The 20,127-nt window shown below is 44.7% G+C and overlaps 1 protein-coding gene and 1 long non-coding RNA gene across 8 annotated transcripts; both read right to left on the bottom strand.

Moving 5' to 3' along the window:
- Window positions 1–1,175: 1,175 nt before the first annotated feature.
- On the bottom strand, window positions 1,176–19,130 carry zc3h14 (zinc finger CCCH-type containing 14). 7 transcript variants are annotated; one of them, XM_024406256.2, is made up of 18 exons: window positions 18,919–19,130; window positions 18,221–18,263; window positions 17,944–18,058; window positions 17,745–17,785; window positions 16,912–17,065; window positions 16,263–16,632; window positions 15,590–15,777; window positions 14,788–14,888; window positions 14,486–14,641; window positions 13,447–13,530; window positions 10,813–10,934; window positions 9,648–9,871; window positions 8,502–8,722; window positions 7,299–7,437; window positions 6,947–7,092; window positions 2,355–2,434; window positions 2,058–2,164; window positions 1,176–1,385 (listed from the first exon to the last, which is right to left on the bottom strand). In XM_024406256.2, the coding sequence occupies exons 1-18, from the start codon at window positions 18,952–18,954 to the stop codon at window positions 1,382–1,384; spliced, it is 2,331 nt and encodes a 776-aa protein (XP_024262024.2). In that variant the 5' UTR covers window positions 18,955–19,130; the 3' UTR covers window positions 1,176–1,381. The 7 variants fall into 7 exon arrangements, with proteins under 7 accessions (XP_024262024.2, XP_042157013.1, XP_042157015.1 ...); XM_042301079.1 differs by having other exon boundaries at window positions 8,502–8,725; window positions 18,919–19,129; XM_042301081.1 differs by having other exon boundaries at window positions 16,263–16,635; window positions 18,919–19,129.
- Window positions 1,741–2,051, bottom strand: LOC121839998. The gene is made up of 2 exons (XR_006079294.1): window positions 1,834–2,051; window positions 1,741–1,791 (listed from the first exon to the last, which is right to left on the bottom strand). It is a non-coding gene; the product is annotated as an uncharacterized LOC121839998 (long non-coding RNA).
- Window positions 19,131–20,127: the final 997 nt, after the last annotated feature.

Genomic DNA, 20,127 nt, shown 5'->3' on the forward strand with positions numbered 1-20,127 from the left:
TGTGTGTGGATATATACGTACACACACATACAAATACAACAATTTCAAAGATTTTACTGAGATACAGTTCATAGAGGGAAATCAGTCAATTGAAGTAAATTCATTAGGACCTAATCTATGGATTTCACATGACTGGGCAGAGGTGCAGCCAAGGCCCACCCACTGGGGAACCGGGCTCCTCAGCGCCCACCCACTGGGGAACCGGGCTCCTCAGCGCCCACCCACTGGGGAACCGGGCTCCTCAGCACCCACCCATTGGGGAACAGGGCTCCACAGCACCCAGCCATTGGGAAACCGGGCTCCTCAGCACCCACCCATTGGGGAACCGGGCTCCTCAGCACCCACCCATTGGGGAACCGAGCTCCTCAGCGCCCACCCACTGGGGAACCGGGCTCCTCAGCACCCACACCTCATCAGACGATCCCGTCAGAGCCTGGTTCCTCTCTAGGTTTCTTCCTAGGTTCCTGCCTTTCTAGGGAGTTTTTCCTAACCACAGTGCTTCTACTCTGCATTGTTTGTTCTTTGGGGGTTTTAGACTGGATTTCTGTAAAGCACTTGGTGACATCTGCTGATGTAGAAAGGGCTTCCTAAAATACATTTGATTGATGTTCAGTGTGGAAACAGCAGGTCCAGTCAGTCCAGCAGCGTAATGATCGGTCGGTCTCTCAACTGAGCCTGGGGACGAGGTTATGAAAATACACAGACCAGCAAATTTGACATGGAGTATTTTAATATACTTTCAACATTATCAAAAAAAAAAAAAAAAAAAAAAAAAAGTGCAGTACAACAACTTTAACAAAACCCTGTAAGTTTTGTCTGGTTAAAAAAAAATGTGTCAGTTTCACAAAATGAAATAAAAATCAAATAAAGGACCGACCAGATCGTTGATAATTAAACCGTAAAGAGAATAAAACAATAACTAAACAGTAGAACCACATCTTCTACAACAGAGGGATCAACAAGATTCAGCCACGGGGGAAATTTATTTTTCCTAAAAGGATGTTCAGGGGGTCGGAACATAAAACATTTGTAGACTGCAAATTGACAGCAAAGAAGCCCAAACAGATATAATTTGACTAAAACAATGACTTCATAACTTCGCTTACATTTGTATACAAACAAATCTCTCCATTATACATGGGAATATTTTGGAACACACTCCCAAAGTTTTTTTAAAAAATCACTTGAAGCTGAAATGCTGGTGTTTTTACAGTCTAATGTCCAATAACAAACACTTTATTTTGCTCAGAAAACTTGGGGGTAGGGGGGGGCAAATAAAATCACCTGCGGGCCAAATTCAGCCCGTGGGCCACCAGTTGGAGAACCCTGTTCTATAGCGGCACATCATCTTGACTCGGTCGGTCTCAGGTAGTCTTGTCGTCTAGCTAGGAAGATTACAAGGACCATTAAAGAAGAGCATTAGGACCAAATAGGACACAGTTTGACAAACGGAGATTCAAAATGGCGTCTCATGAAAGTTAATCGAAGTACCAGTAAAAGATGCTGCATAACAAATGGATGGTGAAACATCTTGTGTTCGAACTTTTAAAAACACGCCACGGAAGTTATGAGAGGTAACGTTAAGTATGTAGAGTTTGTTCTGGGTAGGTAATGCCTGGTTACCTGTTCTGGGTAGGTAATGCCTGGTTACCTGTTCTGGGTAGGTAATGCCTGGTTACCTGTTCTGGGTAGGTAATACTGGGTATGTAATGCCTGGTTACCTGCTCTGGGTAGGTAATACTGGGTAGGTAATGCCTGGTTACCTGTTCTGGGTAGGTAATGACTGGTTACCTACTCTGGGTAGGTAATACTGGGTATGTAATGCCTGGTTACCTGCTTTGGGTAGGTAATACTGGGTATGTAATGCCTGGTTACCTGCTCTGGGTAGGTAATGCCTGGTTACCTGCTCTGGGTAGGTAATGCCTGGTTACCTGTTCTGGGTAGGTAATGCCTGGTTACCTGTTCTGGGTAGGTAATGCCTGGTTACCTGTTCTGGGTAGGTAATACTGGGTAGGTAATACTGGGTAGGTAATACTGGGTAGGTATTGCCTGGTTACCTGCTCTGGGCCTTGGTCCACTTGAGGGCGTGTCTGGGAGGGACCGAGGCAGTGGGGTGGTAGAAGGTGCAACCGGTACGTTTACACTGGGCTCCAAACCGACAAGGCTGACGAGAGACAAGAAACCAGTCTTCAAAACATCATCTTGAAGTTGATACGGCAACATTTTGATCAGCACTCAAGACATTCCTTATTTCCTTACTAGTGTCTAATGAAAGATTGTATAACAAACAGCTCAAAACAGGTATTTGAGGACAAACTCCTTTCAACCTCATGGTTGTAGAGTATTGTTCTGACCTTGGGGTGGTAGAAGAGACAGTCCATCTTCTTACACTCTGGGAAGAAACGGCAAACGCTGCTGGTCTGGACTGGAGGCACTGTAATTAAACCAACACCCCATTAAAACGCTGCTGGTCTGGACTGGAGGCACTGTAATTAAACCAACACCCCGTTAAAACACTGCTGGTCTGGACTGGAGGCACTGTAATTAAACCAACACCCCGTTAAAACACTGCTGGTCTGGACTGGAGGCACTGTAATTAAACCAACACCCCGTTAAAACACTGCTGGTCTGGACTGGAGGCACTGTAATTAAACCAACACCCCATTAAAACACTGCTGGTCTGGAAGGAGGCACTGTAATTAAACCAACACCCCATTAAAACACTGCTGGTCTGGACTGGAGGCACTGTAATTAAACCAACACCCCATTAAAACACTGCTGGTCTGGAGACACTAATTAAACTAATGCCCATTAAAACACTGCTGGACTGGAGACACTAATTAAACCAACACCCCATTAAAACACTGCTGGTCTGGAGACACTAATTAAACCAACACCCCATTAAAACACTGCTGGTCTGGAGACACTAATTAAACCAACACCCCATTAAAACACTGCTGGTCTGGAGACACTAATTAAACCAACACCCCATTAAAACACTGCTGGTCTGGAGACACTAATTAAACCAACACCCCATTAAAACACTGCTGGTCTGGAGACACTAATTAAACCAACACCCCATTAAAACACTGCCTGGAGACACTTAAAAACACCCCATTAAAACACTGCTGGTCTGGAGACACTAATTAAACCAACACCCCATTAAAACACTGCTGGACTGGAGACACTAATTAAACCAACACCCCATTAAAACACTGCTGGACTGGAGACACTAATTAAACCTAACACCCATTAAAACACTGCTGGTCTGGAGACACTAATTAAACCAACACCCCATTAAAACACTGCTGGACTGGAGACACTAATTAAACTAACACCCATTAAAACACCGCTGGTCTGGAGACACTAATTAAACCAACACCCCATTAAAACACTGCTGGTCTGGAGACACTAATTAAACCAACACCCCATTAAAACACTGCTGGTCTGGAGACACTAATTAAACCAACACCCCATTAAAACACTGCTGGTCTGGAGACACTAATTAAACCAACACCCCATTAAAACACTGCTGGACTGGAGACACTAATTAAACCAACACCCATTAAAACACTGCTGGACTGGAGACACTAATTAAACCAACACCCCATTAAAACACTGCTGGTCTGGAGACACTAATTAAACTAACACCCATTAAAACACTGCTGGTCTGGAGACACTAATTAAACCAACACCCCATTAAAACACTACTGGACTGGAGACACTAATTAAACCAACACCCCATTAAAACACTGCTGGACTGGAGACACTAATTAAACTAACACCCATTAAAACACTGCTGGACTGGAGACACTAATTAAACCAACACCCCATTAAAACACTACTGGACTGGAGACACTAATTAAACCAACACCCCATTAAAACACTACTGGACTGGAGACACTAATTAAACTAACACCCCATTAAAACACTGCTGGTCTGGAGACACTAATTAAACCAACACCCCATTAAAACACTGCTGGTCTGGAGACACTAATTAAACCAACACCCCATTAAAACACCGCTGGTCTGGAGACACTAATTAAACCAACACCCCATTAAAACACTGCTGGACTGGAGACACTAATTAAACTAACACCCATTAAAACACTGCTGGTCTGGAGACACTAATTAAACTAACACCCATTAAAACACCGCTGGTCTGGAGACACTAATTAAACCAACACCCCATTAAAACACTGCTGGTCTGGAGACACTAATTAAACTAACACCCATTAAAACACCGCTGGTCTGGAGACACTAATTAAACCAACACCCCATTAAAACACCGCTGGTCTGGAGACACTAATTAAACCAACACCCCATTAAAACACTGCTGGACTGGAGACACTAATTAAACTAATGCCCATTAAAACACTGCTGGTCTGGAGACACTAATTAAACCAACACCCCATTAAAACACTGCTGGTCTGGAGACACTAATTAAACCAACACCCCATTAAAACACTACTGGACTGGAGACACTAATTAAACCAACACTCCATTAAAACACTGCTGGACTGGAGACACTAATTAAACCAACACTCCATTAAAACACTGCTGGACTGGAGACACTAATTAAACCAACACCCCATTAAAACACTGCTGGTCTGGAGACACTAATTAAACTAACACCCATTAAAACACCGCTGGTCTGGAGACACTAATTAAACCAACACCCCATTAAAACACTGCTGGACTGGAGACACTAATTAAACTAACACCCATTAAAACACCGCTGGTCTGGAGACACTAATTAAACCAACACCCCATTAAAACACTGCTGGACTGGAGACACTAATTAAACTAACACCCCATTAAAACACTGCTGGTCTGGAGACACTAATTAAACCAACACCCCATTAAAACACTGCTGGTCTGGAGACACTAATTAAACCAACACCCCATTAAAACACTGCTGGTCTGGAGACACTAATTAAACTAACACCCATTAAAACACCGCTGGTCTGGAGACACTAATTAAACCAACACCCCATTAAAACACTGCTGGACTGGAGACACTAATTAAACTAACACCCATTAAAACACTGCTGGTCTGGAGACACTAATTAAACCAACACCCCATTAAAACACTGCTGGTCTGGAGACACTAATTAAACCAACACCCCATTAAAACACTGCTGGACTGGAGACACTAATTAAACTAACACCCATTAAAACACCGCTGGTCTGGAGACACTAATTAAACCAACACCCCATTAAAACACCGCTGGTCTGGAGACACTAATTAAACCAACACCCCATTAAAACACCGCTGGTCTGGAGACACTAATTAAACCAACACCCCATTAAAACACTGCTGGACTGGAGACACTAATTAAACTAACACCCATTAAAACACTGCTGGTCTGGAGACACTAATTAAACTAACACCCATTAAAACACCGCTGGTCTGGAGACACTAATTAAACCAACACCCCATTAAAACACTGCTGGTCTGGAGACACTAATTAAACTAACACCCATTAAAACACCGCTGGTCTGGAGACACTAATTAAACCAACACCCCATTAAAACACCGCTGGTCTGGAGACACTAATTAAACCAACACCCCATTAAAACACTGCTGGACTGGAGACACTAATTAAACTAATGCCCATTAAAACACTGCTGGACTGGAGACACTAATTAAACTAACACCCATTAAAACACCGCTGGTCTGGAGACACTAATTAAACCAACACCCCATTAAAACACTGCTGGTCTGGAGACACTAATTAAACCAACACCCATTAAAACACTGCTGGTCTGGAGACACTAATTAAACTAACACCCATTAAAACACTGCTGGTCTGGAGACACTAATTAAACTAATGCCCATTAAAACACTGCTGGTCTGGAGACACTAATTAAACTAATGCCCATTAAAACACCGCTGGTCTGGAGACACTAATTAAACCAACACCCCATTAAAACACTGCTGGACTGGAGACACTAATTAAACTAACACCCATTAAAACACTGCTGGTCTGGAGACACTAATTAAACCAACACCCCATTAAAACACTGCTGGTCTGGAGACACTAATTAAACCAACACCCCATTAAAACACTGCTGGTCTGGAGACACTAATTAAACCAACACCCCATTAAAACACTACTGGTCTGGAGACACTAATTAAACCAACACCCCATTAAAACACTGCTGGTCTGGAGACACTAATTAAACCAACACCCCATTAAAACACTGCTGGTCTGGAGACACTAATTAAACCAACACCCCATTAAAACACCGCTGGTCTGGAGACACTAATTAAACCAACACCCCATTAAAACACTGCTGGTCTGGAGACACTAATTAAACCAACACCCCATTAAAACACCGCTGGTCTGGAGACACTAATTAAACCAACACCCCATTAAAACACCGCTGGTCTGGAGACACTAATTAAACTAACACCCATTAAAACACCGCTGGACTGGAGACACTAATTAAACCAACACCCCATTAAAACACTGCTGGACTGGAGACACTAATTAAACCAACACCCCATTAAAACACTACTGGACTGGAGACACTAATTAAACCAACACCCCATTAAAACACTACTGGACTGGAGACACTAATTAAACCAACACCCCATTAAAACACTGCTGTTAGATACAGACAAAGGTAGAAGACATCAAAAAAAGTGGTAACATCTCAACTGATAATATTTACACATTTAATAACGAACATGTATACAAAACATCCTAATCTAATGCTGTGCTCATAACATCTCGTGAAATATATGTTTTTGAATAGGAGTATGACAGCTGTACTTTGAGTTTATGATTGACCCAGCTTATTCTCCATTAGCGATCGGCGTTAAAATCGGTTCAAAGCACACGACTCGTTGCTTCCAGTTTACAAGTACTTTTTCTGAGTCCCCCCCCATGTCATGAATACAGCATAAGGGGAGGGGCTTAAAGGGGTGTGTCTGTACCTGGTCTGACTGGAGGGGTGTAGGGTGCAGGTCCTCTGCGGCTGACGTGAGTGAAGGGACAATCTGGTTTGGAACACTTGCCGTCAAACTTACAGTTAGGATGGACGAACAGGCATTTGTCCCCAAACTTACAGCTGGGGAAAGTTCTAGACACAAGAGAGAGTGGGACAGAGGAGGGAACAACATATTAGTCAAGCCAATACAAATCCAAATAAATGTATGTAGTTTTAGGGTTTAAAACCCCACAATTCCACAAAACAGACTAAAATGCAGACAGTTTTGATTTTCAATTCACGGAGTGCCTATTGGTCTTTATTCAAAGGGAAAACCATCTGGGTCAGGCTGTTCTTACTTGCACTGAGTGGTAGGGTGGTGGTAAACGCACTCATCTCCACTCTTACAGACGGGCCAGAACTTACACCTCTCCAGAACCTTCTGTCTCTTCACAGGACCCGCCTCCTCCTCCTCCTCCTCAGTCTCCATCCCTAACTCTGAAACCGAGGAACGACATGATGAGAGTTTAGATGAGGGCCGGCTTTCCAGACCAGAAACCACTCTGTAGAAAGATACCCAGAGAGCTAGGTCGATGTTTCTTACAAAAAGCATACCAAACAAAACATTGACTCGTACTTTATCCAGCAGTGTCAAAGCTGTTTATTGAGAACCTTGGTCAGCCTAAAGTCTCCTTACCTCACCAGAATCTCTTTCCATTGAAAAAAAAACAAAACAGATTTCTTGTAGTTTGGTCGCTGACCAGTCAGGTCACAGACTAGCTCAGAAAACGGGTCACTTAAGACAACGTTGAAACCCTAGAGGAGCTGTAGCCTCAGCTGTTGTACAGAGACAGCCAATCAGAACAACATCTGGTGTGGTAGCCTCAGCTGTTATACAGAGACAGCCAATCAGAACAACATCTGGTGTGGTAGCCTCAGCTGTTATACAGAGACAGCCAATCAGAACAACATCTGGTGTGGTAGCCTCAGCTGTTATACAGAGACAGCCAATCAGAACATCTGGTGTGGTAGCCTCAGCTGTTATACAGAGACAGCCAATCAGAACATCTGGTGTGGTAGCCTCAGCTGTTATACAGAGACAGCCAATCAGAACATCTGGTGTGGTAGTCCCAGCTGTTATGATCAGTCACTAGTAATAATGATGAATCAAGTGCTGACAAGTGGAAGTGCTTAACCATTGAAAAAGTCTTCACAATTGTAATACCCGAGTGTCAAGGCTCACACCCGGGGCAGCAGGGTAGCCTAGTGGTTAGAGTGGAGGGGCAGCAGGGTAGCCTAGTGGTTAGAGCATTGGACTAGTAACCGGAGAGTTGCAAGTTCAAACCCCCGAGCTGACAAGGTACAAATCTGTCGTTCTGCCCCTGAACAAGGCAGTTAACCCACTGTTCCTAGGCCGTCATTGAAAATAAGAATTTGTTCTTAACTGACTTGCCTAGTTAAATAAAAAATAAACACCCTAATACTAATTATAGAAGCAAAAATAATTCATTTTATTTATAACAATTTTGCCAAAAAATAAATAAATAATTAAATCCCTTTACCATCAGGGTATTGTGGTTCCCCCTGCAGTCTGTGGTGGATGCTGAGTTTGGGTTTTGTTCCGAGGTGGATGGAGGGGTCAGGCATGGTGGTCTTGGCTGGTTTAGGATAACTGTCATCCGCTTCCATGTCACAGTCTCCTAGGTTACCCAGGGGGCTAGGAACCCCATCCAGGGTCACAATGAACTTAGGACTAGCTGACCCCGCGGCTTCAGCCTTCTCACTGCTAGGAGGGAGGCAGAGGAGAGAGGGAGGAAGGCAGAGGAGAGAGGGAGGAAGGCAGAGGAGAGAGGGAGGAACAGACAGACAGAAAAGCATGATGACAGTTTTCTTTACTTAGCTTGTTTTCAGTGAGCCATGCTAGAACCCTGCTGCAACAACAACAATGTATAAAGAAAATATCTGAGTCAGCATACACTGCGAGTCACCAAGAGGGCAGCCCACTGCGAGTCACCAAGAGGGCAGCCCACTGCGAGTCACCAAGTGGGCAGCCCACTGCGAGTCACCAAGTGGGCAGCCCACTGCGAGTCACCAAGTGGGCAGCCCACTGCGAGTCACCAAGTGGGCAGCCCACTGCGAGTCACCAAGTGGGCAGCCCACTGCGAGTCACCAAGAGGGCAGCCCACTGGGTCACCAAGAGGGCAGCCCACTGCGAGTCACCAAGAGGGCAGCCCACTGCGAGTCACCAAGAGGGCAGCCCACTGCGAGTCACCAAGAGGGCAGCCCACTGCGAGTCACCAAGAGGGCAGCCCACTGCCACCAAGAGGGCAGCCCACTGCGAGTCACCAAGAGGGCAGCCCACTGCGAGTCACCAAGAGGGCAGCCCACTGCGAGTCACCAAGAGGGCAGCCCACTGCGAGTCACCAAGAGGGCAGCCCACTGCGAGTCACCAAGAGGGCAGCCCACTGCGAGTCACCAAGAGGGCAGCCCACTGCGAGTCACCAAGAGGGCAGCCCACTGCGAGTCACCAAGAGGGCAGCCCACTGCGAGTCACCAAGAGGGCAGCCCACTGCGAGTCACCAAGAGGGCAGCCCACTGCGAGTCACCAAGAGGGCAGCCCACTACGAGTCACTAAGAGGGCAGCCCACTACGAGTCACTAAGAGGGCAGCCACTATGAGTCACTAAGAGGGTAGTCACTATGATATACCTGGCTGGCTGCACCATGCGTGGAGTAGCTGGCTGGATCTCCTCCTTGACCATGGCTCCCAGCCTGCTCCTCATAGGCACGGTGGTCTCCTCCCGTCTGCTCCTCATAGGAGGTGCCACTTCCTCCAGTCCCAGTCTACTCCTCATAGGAGGTACCACTTCCTCCAGTCCACTCCTCATAGGTGGTGGCATCTCCTCTAACCCCAGCCTACTCGTCATAGGCACCTAACAGGATCACAATGGAAAATAAGATATTCAGGTTGGATTGTGTTATACTGAATTACTTTTAAAAATACAGTTGTTTACTCTCTATGAGATCACAATAGAGGGGTTACGTGTATCTTCATGTCTCAATCCATCTGCCTAGGTCTCACAAAAACATTTTGCTCTACGACCCTCACAATGGAGGCTGATTTAGACCTGGGACACCAGGTGGGTGGTTCCACCTCTAAATCAGGGACTGATTTAGACCTGGGACACCAGGTGGGTGGTTCCCCCTCTAAATCAGGGACTGATTTAGACCTGGGACACCAGGTGGGTGGTTCCCCCTCTAAATCAGGGACCGATTTAGACCTGGGACACCAGGTGGGTGGTTCCCCCTCTAAATCAGGGACCGATTTAGACCTGGGACACCAGGTGAGTGGTTCCCCCTCTAAATCAGGCTCTGATTTAGACCTGGGACACCAGGTGTCTGCAATTAATAATCAGGCAGAAGAGTAAAGAAGCAGGCTCCGGACCTCACAGGGCCAGAGTTGAATACCCCGGTCCTAGATTCAGACAGACACTTCAAAACCTTATGATGTATTGTTTGTTCTGTTATTTTATTCATGTTATTCAAACAAAAAAAAGCCAAATTCTATAATTTTTCAAACAATAAAGTGAAACTATTGTAAATGAGAACTTGTTCTCGACTGGCCTACCTGGTTAAATAAAATAAAATACCTAATGGGGTCCTAAAATACTAAATCAAATAGATAAATGATCTACGGTATGGCCATCTTAAAACAATTCCATATGACCATCTTAAAACAATTCCACATGTTAGCCTAGTAGAACCCACCCCCCCACCCCAACAGCTTAGAATTCAGCCTGTCTGAATGTATTTCCATGCTGACATGGGGGGGTTAATGGAGACAATTCGTTATGATCATCATCATCATCATCACCCTGTCCAGTTGTCCCAGTCTGTTCCGGACAGGAACCAGCTCCTCCTCCAGTTCAGGCCTCCTCACGATGAAGGACCGTGTGTCAAACGGCTTCAGGACACTCCCCTCAGCCACTTCCAGAGCTACACAAGGACGATGTGAGACACCAATATTCTGTTAGTTCAATCACAAAGTCAGACGAGAGGCTGTTGGAGTTAAACAGTCCTACTCTCCAGTGTGTTAGTAGCGGTGAGCGATTAACCAAAATGTAGGTAAATGTTTTTGTTGTTGTTTGTTGTTAAAAACAACTCATTGACAAGACGTCAGCTACATTTACTTGAATTTCATTTAGTTGTTATTTTTTGTGAGCCCAACGTGCCGTTTTTCTAGAGCGAAATCAAATCATTCATGAGAGAAATCGAATCACGAACTGTGGGACGCTGGGCTGAAGGTAGATGTACTTTTCATGATGCAAATATTCAACCTAGTTCACAGTGCAGAAACGTGGTAATTAACTGCAATGACCCTAATCAATCGTGCCTGTTCTTTCCAGCTCGGACAGAGATGGATACACTTTTATGCCTGCTACTTTAAGTTAGATACACACAGGCCGTATGAGAGAGGAATGTACACAACACGGGGAGAGAAAGGGAGAGAGAGTTTTTAAAAAAAGTATATTTTGAAGAACTAGTCAAATTATTTCTATTGCTATTTTTGGCTTTTCCATTAAAAGGCTCTAGAATACTTTGTCATAATTTCAATCAATCTATTTAATATAATTTTTTTTTTTTTTTTTTTTTTTTTAAGTATATAAACCCATCATTTCTTTGGAATTATTTTATAAATCGAACCACCCTCAAAAAGCACTAATCACTCAATGTTGGACAAAACAGTCCTCAATCTACACACAATACCCCATAATGACAAAGCGAAAACAGGCTACGATTTTTTTGAAAATGTACTAAAAATAAAAAAATAGAAATAGCTTAATTACATAAGTATTCAGACCCTATGTAATGAGAATTGATATTGGGCTCAGGGTGCATCCTGTTTCCATTGCACAGTTGACAGTGGAAGTCAGCACAAAGATCAAACCATGAGGTCGAAGGAATTGTTCGTAGAGCTCCGAGACAGGATTATATCGAGGCACAGATCTGGGGAAAGGTACCAAAACACCAAGAACACAGTGGCCTACATCATTCTTGAATGGAAGAAGTTTGGAACCACCAAGACTTCCTAGAGCTGGCTGCCCAACCAAACTGAGCAATCGCGGGAGAATGGCCTTGGTCAGGGAGGTGACCAAGAGGTGACCAAGAACCCAATGGTCATTCTGACAAAGCTCCAGAGTTCCTCTGAAGAATAGGAGAACCTTCCAGAAAAAACCCCCATCTCTGCAGCACTCTACAAATCAGGCCTTTATGGTAGAGTGGCAAGACGAAAGCCACTCCTCATTAAAAGGCACATGACAGCCCACTTGCCAAAAGGCAACTAAAGGACTCAGACCATGAGAAACAAGATTCTCTGGTCTGGTGAAACCAAGATTGAACTCTTTGGCCAGAATGCCAAGCCTCACGTCTGGAGGAAACCAGGCACTGCTCATCTCCTGGCCACTTGAACCTGATCGAACATCTCTGGAGAGACCTGAAAATAGCTGTGCAGCGACACTCCCCATCCGATCTGACAGAGCTTGAGAGGATCTGTAGAGAAGAATGGGAGAAACTCCCAAAATACAGGTGTGCCAAGCTTGTAGCCTCATACCCAAGAAGATTCGAGGCTGTAATCCCTGCCAAAGGTGCTTCAACAAAGTAAAAGGTGTCATAGTTTTTAAAATCTGCAAACATTTTCTGTTTTTTGCTTTGTCATTATGGGGCATTGTGTGGGAGAAAAGAAATTGAGGGAAAAAAACAATTTAATACATTTTAGGCTGTAATGTAACAAAATGTGGAAAAAAGTGAAGGGGCCTGAATACTGACAATAAAAGGCCACAAAAAAAAAAAGTTGAGGGAGCGTGCAATTGGCATGCTGACTGCAGGAATACCTACAAGAGCTGTTAGCAGAGAATTTAATGTTCATTTCTCTACCATAAGCAAAACAGCATATTTTAGAGTGGCCTTTTATTGTCCCCCAGCACAAGGTGCACTTATGTAATGATCATGCTGTTTAATCAGTTTCTTGATATGACACACCTGTCAGGTGGATGGATTATCTTGGCAAAAAGAAGAAATGTTCACTAACAGGGATGTAAACAAATTTGTGCACAACATTTGAGAGAAATAAGCTTTTCATTCGTATTGGAACATTTCTGGGATCTTTCATTTCAGCTCAAGCAACCAACACTTTACATATTGTGGCAACATTTTGATATTTTAGTTCAGTACAGTCCAGACTCGGACATCGCTCGTTCTGATATTTCTTAAACGTCTTTATTTTGGGGAGTTTGTGTGTATTGTTTTGTTTGGCATTACTGCTGATAGAGCTATATAGAAACATCAGCATTTCATAAAAATATAAAATAAATCTACGCCAATAATAACATTTTATTTGATCGTATCAGAGCCGACCCAGACCCGTGACATCATTTCGAATTCTGGATCCGAACCCGCTGGAGCCTTGGTGGATCCATAAAGACTTCTAGTTAGGAAGTGACAGACTCACCTAAATAGTCACTGTGCTGCGCTCTCATGTTGTCTTCTGGCACGTCTAACTGCAGCCGAGAGGCCAGGGACCGAGACTGAACTACTGGGAGAGACCAGCACAGTTATAGTCAGGACAATGCAGTAATATTGATTATGTCGTTGTTGGATTTGGAGCTTGCAAAAAAAAAAAAAAAAAAAAAAGGCATTTCACTGTAATAGTGCACGTGACACTGAAACATTCACGCTCCTTCTGTAATGAGGAGTCATGGGGCCCAATTCCAACTCGAGACGGAGAGCTGAGTGGATTTGAAAAGTGTACTCAATATAGAAGTATAAATATAGAAGTATAAATATAGATTTAAAACTCTTGGTAAATAGTGTGGTCTAAAGCTTATCATGAGATACTCTACCTCGGGTGAGCAAAACCTAGAGACTTCCTTACTATTAGATTTCGTGAACCAACTGTTGTTTACAAATATACACGAACCGCCACCCCTCGTCTTACTGGAGGCAGCTGCTCTATCATGATGCAGCGTAAACCCCGCCAGCTGTATAAATTCAGCCACGACTCGGTGTAACACAAGATATTAAAGATATTAATGTCCCGTTGGTAGGATATTTGTGATGGTAGCTCTATTTTGTTATCCAATGATTGTACGTTGGCTAATAGGATCGATGGTAATGGCAGACTACCCACTTGCCATCAGATCCTTACACGGCACCCCAAAACCTACGTCCCCGATATCTCCGCCTCTTTCTCATGCGAATCACAGGAGTTTGGGTCTTGTCATGTGTCTGAAGTAAATTCTTCGGGTCGTTAAAGGAAAAAAATATTTGTCCAGTACGAGTTGAGTAATCGCTGTCCTGTAATCTAGAAGCTTTTTTCGGTCATAAATGACAGTTGCGGAAAAATGTACAAAATAATTTACAAATAACACACAATAGCACAATTGGTTAGGAGACCGTAGAACAGCAGCAATCTCCTCCGGCACCATTGAACATATCTCTCCCATAGGGATTAGGGGTAATTTGGGATTGGGCCTTGGAGTCTGATTTACCTAGCTGCCTGGGGGGCTGAGGCTCTGAGGGGGTGTAAGACTGCCCCCTGGGGACCAGGCCGTGGAGGTGCTCCTGAACCAGCTGGATGGCTGCGTTCATCTCGTCAGTGGTTGAACGCGTCCTGGGTGCCACCGGAACCGTCTGTCTCTGTGGTACTGGGGAAACACGGGTTCAATTAGTTCCTTTTGACAGTTTAGTCAGTAATAGGTGTCATGATAAACAGGACGACACATTACAGGTGGTAATTTCTAATAGTCAGGTGTGCTCTTTCTTTCAGGCAGATTGACAGAGAGTTACGTACTAGGTAGGTAGGCTGCAGTCTTGTTGATAGAGATCTGGGCCTCAGACATAGCCCTCAGTAGCAGGTTCTTGTTGGCTTGTTTGGCCGGGGGCAGGGAGGGTCTAGAAACGCACCGAGACATGGGTCAACACACAGACAACCCCCTGGGGGGGGGTCCCATCACACAGACAACTCCCTGGGGGGGTCCCAAAACACAGACAACCCCCTGGGGGTCCCATCACACAGACAACCCCCTGGGGGTCCCATCACACAGACAACCCCCTGGGGGTCCCATCACACAGACAACCCCCTGGGGGTCCCATCACACAGACAACCCCCTGGGGGGGGTCCCATCACACAGACAACCCTCTGGGGGTCCCATCACACAGACAACCCTCTGGGGGTCCCATCACACAGACAACCCCCTGGGGGGGGTCCCATCACACAGACAACCCCTGGGGGTCCCATCACACAGACAACCCCCTGGGGGTCCCATCACACAGACAACCCCCTGGGGGTCCCATCACACAGACAACCCCCTGGGGGTCCCATCACACAGACAACCCCCTGGGGGTCCCATCACACAGACAACCCCCTGGGGGTCCCATCACACAGACAACCCCCTGGGGGTACCAACAACGTGTAATGTGAAAGGAGGGATGTTGAAACCAGTTGCTGTCCTAAGGTGTTCACTTTAACTAACTGGAATCAAGAGTCGCTGCTCAACACAACAAGAAGCAAAACATACAGAGTAGATGAACATGTGGAAAGGAGAGAGTAACAGAGGTAGACAGATAGTGTGTGTGTGTGTGCGTTCCCTTACTTGCGTTCTGGTTTGGAAGGCAGGGACACTCTGCTGGACAAGTTCTTGACCCCGTATCCTTCATCTTCCTCATCATCATCCTCCTCCTCATCATCACTGTCTCGACCCCCGTCTGCTGCCTGGTTCACCCGCACCACGGAGCTCACCACTGGGGCTTTGCGCTTCCTCGAAGCCTCCTCCTGCTGCTGCTGGAGACAACAAGGCCAGAGATGGTTGGCGACAGATACGGGAAAGCCATACTGACTGGCGACAGATCCTTTTCAAATGATTAAGAAATGCATCCTTCTTTCCTTTTGAAGTAAGCAGAGATCTCATTGGTTGGAATGATTAAGGTAATACGGTGGTTTCACCAATCTACATTTTTATTTTATTTTTCCTTTATTTTACTAGGCAAGTCAGTTAAGAACAAATTCTTATTTTCAATGACGGCCTAGGAACAGTGGGTTAACTGACTGTTCAGGGGCAGAACAACAGATTTGTACCTTGTCAGCTCGGGGATTCGAACTTGCAACCTTTCGGTTACTAGTCCAACGCTCTAACCACTAGGCTACCCTGCCGCCCCCAAATCACTTCCTGATCTCTGATTATGTCAAGACAATGAGGAAGGATGTATTTCTGTTGTATTGGAGCAAGGCCCTTGACTTAATAAAGGTAATACGTAAACAATCTGCACCCTGCTGCTGCCTCCTTCTCTGTATGTCCTGCTGTCTCTGCTGCTCCTACTGTCCAGGTGATAGCTGCTGTGCTGCTGCCTGCTGTGTGACCCCGAGGACCCCTCTGAGGACCTATAGGCGTCCGCCGACCTGCCTGTCCCCGAGGAGGACCTGCCCTGGGGCGGCCTGTAGATCTGAGCTGATGCCCGCCCTCCTCCGGAGGTGGATCCACGCAGGCGACCTGGGAGGACGCCCATGTCCACGGGGTCCTCGCCGATGAGGTCATCGTCTAGCTCGGGCTTGATGTCGATGACGGCCTCGGAGGAGGGAGGGTCCATCAGGGGCTTGACCGTGGAGGTGAGGCGGGACGAGGTTTTGTCTGAGGAGACCCTTCTGGACAGAATGACAGTGACGTTAGTGTGTGTGTGAGTATGAGCTGGGCTGTTTCACCCTGTTTGGTTGCAATAAAATGCCGAAGCTTCACGTCAATTAATTGATCCACATGTAGGTGTTGAGGTCTCGTCTGAGGAGCAACTTCTGAATGAAATAAATGTGTTAGGGGTCTTTCATATGATCCAAGCCAACTTGAACCATGCTGATTTCAGTGAGCATGGCATGGCCTTTCTTTTCAATATATAGCTAATCAATGTTTGAAAATCAACACCTTACCTGTGCTCATGGGCGGAGCTTGACACACGGGCCTCTGTCCTATCAGAGCGCGAGCTGGACACCGCAAGGCCCTTTGACTCCTCCCCCTTCCACTCACTCTTCCCTGACGAGGTGCCAGTGTCAGAGTACAGCTGAGGCCTCAGGGACGCGGGTTCTTGATACACACAGAGAGATTGTCAATTTAGCTATATTTAGCTATACATGGGTAGAGATACTACTATAATACTGTCAAGGCCAGCTCTATAACACATTCAAATAGCTAGACTACTTTATGCTATAGTGTTGTGAAGTTCCTAGCCTTGATAAGACTGTTACAATCCTCTCTTAAGGGTTGTTTGTTTTGGCATCGAACGACTCAAGGTCTTTCAATTCCCACTAGGGTGGGAATCTAGTGGCGCAGCAGGCTCCCTCCCGAGTGGTGCAGCGGTCTAAAGCACTGCATCTCAGTGCAAGGGGCGCCACTACAGTCCCTGGTTCGAATCTAGGCTGTATAACATCCGGTCGTGATTGGGAGTCCCATAGGGCGGCGCACAATTGGACCTGCGTCGTCCGGGTTTGGACGGTGTAGGCCATCATTGTAAATAAGAATTTGTTCTTAACCTACTTGCCTAGTTAAAAAGGTTAAACAAAGGTTAAATAAATACATAGGATGATAGACTTCAATACAGTATATCACCCTAGTAAAAAGTCAAAATACAGTATATCACCCTAGTAAAAAGTCAAAATACAGTATATTGGGACTTTTTCAGCTAGGAGCTGGTCCTCCTTTTGTGGTCACTGGAACTTAGCTACTGACCTCAGCTTCTCCGGGACTCCATGTAACCTGAACTTACCTACTGCCACAGACCTCAGCTTCTCCAGGACTCCATGTAACCTGTAAGAACAACACACCATACTTGGAACCATTGAAATAGAAAATACAAAGTTACACCCAAAGAATCCTCTCAACTCAAGACACTTGCTGTAGCTGCCAAACAGCGAGACAATAACTTTAGAATATCTGGGACCAGGTCTAGCTGGTTGCATACGTACCAGACAGTAAACTTGATGGTATTGTTGCCGAGGAAGAGGGACAGGTCATCAGACATCTGCTGGGAAGTCTTCTTGTTGGCCACCATCACCATGATATAGTCTGGCAACTCTTCATCTAGGGGGAGAGAGAACAGTCAGAAAAATGTATTATATTCTAGAACCCTTGGTAGAAGGTCAAGATCCATAGAAATATTATCATTGTATTTATATATAATGTCAACAGCAGTCTCAGATTAATTGCTGCAGATCAGAAGCTGATGTCAATATTCACACTTACCAACATAGGCACCGAGTTCTTGAAGCTTCCCCTTGATAGCAGCCTGGGAGAAAATAACAATATATTGTCAATTGCTAGTCTTAGGCCAGAAAACAACTTAACTACTAGGTACTAGTACCGGTTGAAAATGTAAAGCAGCAATCAGCAGTAGAAACAATAACAATGTCTATTCCCCACCCCTGTTTGAGTAATAAACTGAAATATTGGATATTGAAATATCAAAATTTAGACATAACTAAACGAGTATATGTGCGTTAGAAACCCAATTTTTCGTCCAGAAAGCTCCGATTCAAACTCCCATTCTACACACTCCCGATGTTGTGTCCCAAAGCTACAACTCTGCAAGCTTTAATGTCAAAATGTGTTCGTTAAACTCCATATTTGGTGAGTTAGAGCGCAACTAACGATAGCTATCCTCAATTTACCCCCGTTACCGCCGGTATGTAGTTAGCTAACGTTACTTCTAAACAAAAGGTCTAAATAAATAAAAAATGTACAAAATTCCTAATTCGGCACCTCAGAACTGTTATGGACTTCCGACATGTGAGATGCAGTACTGGGTGCCTTTAATAGGCATATTTATTTGGGTTGCTTGTAAATTTGTACAAATTCTCTCATGGGTTTAGTGAGCTAGCTAGCGTTAGCTACGCTAACAGGATGGCTAATAAGACGAATAGCTAGCATCGAAATGACCTCACCCGTATTTTCTTGCTTATCTCTGTACCGATCTCCATGTTTGCGTGTGCTGTACTTAATACAATAAGAGTCGTTATTAATTTAAAAAGTAGGTTATTATTCACTAAACCAACACGTCCTGCCTACAAAAACACTAACGCCACTGTATGTTAAATGCTAATGCTAATAGCAAACACATTCGCAATGCACTGTGGGATGGTGGCGTTTCCGGTAGCATAAGGACCGGGCACAGCCCAACCGACTGTTTTTCAGCTTTTTAAAAATTATTTTTTTATTGTGGGTGAAAAAAGAAGAACAAAAATACAATAATGAGCTACCATTACTTAGGCTTCATTTTTTATTTATTTTTTATCCCTAAATCACTCGCGATATTATTTTCATTTGTTTCCTCTGCTCTTTATCCCGAGAGGAGGAAGTCCCGTTCTCATTATGCATCAGTGAGGAAGACCCTTAATGTCCGGAATTCATTTAGCCATTTCATTGTAGGCATTGTGATCTATAGACTTGTTATATCTCGAGTGTTATCGTGTTCATTAACTGGTGATATTCTTGGATTACTCATATTAATGAAGTCCGATTTAATTAACACATATTATAGTCAGTTGTTAACAGGTTATACATCTGGCTGTGTTGGCAAATTCACTATATCTCATCGAGCCGAGCTGGGTGAGGTTGCCGGTTTGTCACAGTTCAGAAACGTCCAGCTCCGTCTAAAGAGCCCCAGAGTGGAGGAAACATAATAATACCATAATACCCATAAAACCTAGCGGTCAAACAGATATGGTTACAGTCGTTTTTCTACCATCCATTTTTCCAACAGGGGATTTTAGAAACACTTAAAATAAGGTCTTTGTGTCGGGTAGTCTTACACTGGCATGACGTTTTGATAACCATGGAAATCTCTCTCAGACAATGTGACTTTTATCAATATATTCGGTTCTGTTTCCCCTCAGATTCAAGAATACTAATTAGCTTCAAAGTAGACATCGCGCATATCCCAGCAAGCTCCTGCATGTCATCTCTAGCTGACACCTTCCCCTAGCAGGTATTGTGTCAATTTAAAACTTGCACATGACAGTTCACAGAATTGTCAATTTAAAGACATACAGTACAGCCAATGTATTAATTACTACGTTTAGCTAACATTAGATAGTTAATCCAGAGAGATTCATACCTTTGCCTCGATTCGTCAGTCTCGTCCAGATCATCAT

The sequence above is a fragment of the Oncorhynchus tshawytscha genome, linkage group LG18, assembly GCF_018296145.1.
Source record: "Oncorhynchus tshawytscha isolate Ot180627B linkage group LG18, Otsh_v2.0, whole genome shotgun sequence".
In the NCBI taxonomy this organism is placed as follows: Eukaryota; Metazoa; Chordata; class Actinopteri; order Salmoniformes; family Salmonidae; genus Oncorhynchus; species Oncorhynchus tshawytscha.